Source organism: Eimeria mitis, genomic scaffold (assembly GCF_000499745.2).
Source record: "Eimeria mitis Houghton genomic scaffold, Emh_scaff10156, whole genome shotgun sequence".
In the NCBI taxonomy this organism is placed as follows: Eukaryota; Apicomplexa; class Conoidasida; order Eucoccidiorida; family Eimeriidae; genus Eimeria; species Eimeria mitis.
The window spans coordinates 890-1,387 of NW_013567098.1; the positions used below are offsets into that span (position 1 = coordinate 890).

General features: G+C 45.4%; 1 protein-coding gene across 1 annotated transcript in view; it reads left to right on the top strand.

Annotated features, from left to right (window-relative positions):
* Positions 1-187, top strand: part of EMH_0098870 (uncharacterized protein) — a gene marked incomplete at both ends in the record, with an annotated part of 673 nt that extends 486 nt beyond the window's left edge. Inside the window, one exon of the mRNA XM_013494043.1 lies at positions 99-187. Within this exon, the coding sequence (XP_013349497.1) occupies positions 99-187 (89 nt within the window). The remainder of the gene's footprint in view (positions 1-98) is intronic.
* Between the last annotated feature and the right edge of the window lie 311 nt (positions 188-498).

Consider the following 498-nt stretch of genomic DNA (forward strand, 5'->3'; position numbering starts at 1 on the left):
GCACTTTAATGTATAGAATTGTTGATTAGGTGTATAGGAGGGCGAATGCTGGCATTTCACAGACAACCGTTGGTGCCAGTTTGTTCTTCGTATTGCAGGGACACCCATCACTGGAAAAAGCATTGGAACACGCGCAGCGTCTCCTCAATTTCCTTTACCATCTTCACAAGGGCCCATACAGCAGTAATACACTAAGAACCCAACACGATTTCAAAAATACAGTGGCGCGCCTGATCATGCATCCAGTTGACAACAGTTCGTGTCGTGTACATATGTGTGCTCCGGTGATACATGCTTCCAGCTTACACTTCGTTGCTGTCATTTTTCTGTTGTGAGTGGTTTGAACACCCTGCAGAGACATACCACGTCGAATATCGGCCGACTAGTCGCTCTAGTGGAATAACAATTCATATAGGGATTCAAGAAACTGTGAGTTACTTGAGTTGTAACGCTCTTCATTAGTGCCTGCCTGCCCAAATCTGCATGACAGTTGGAAAC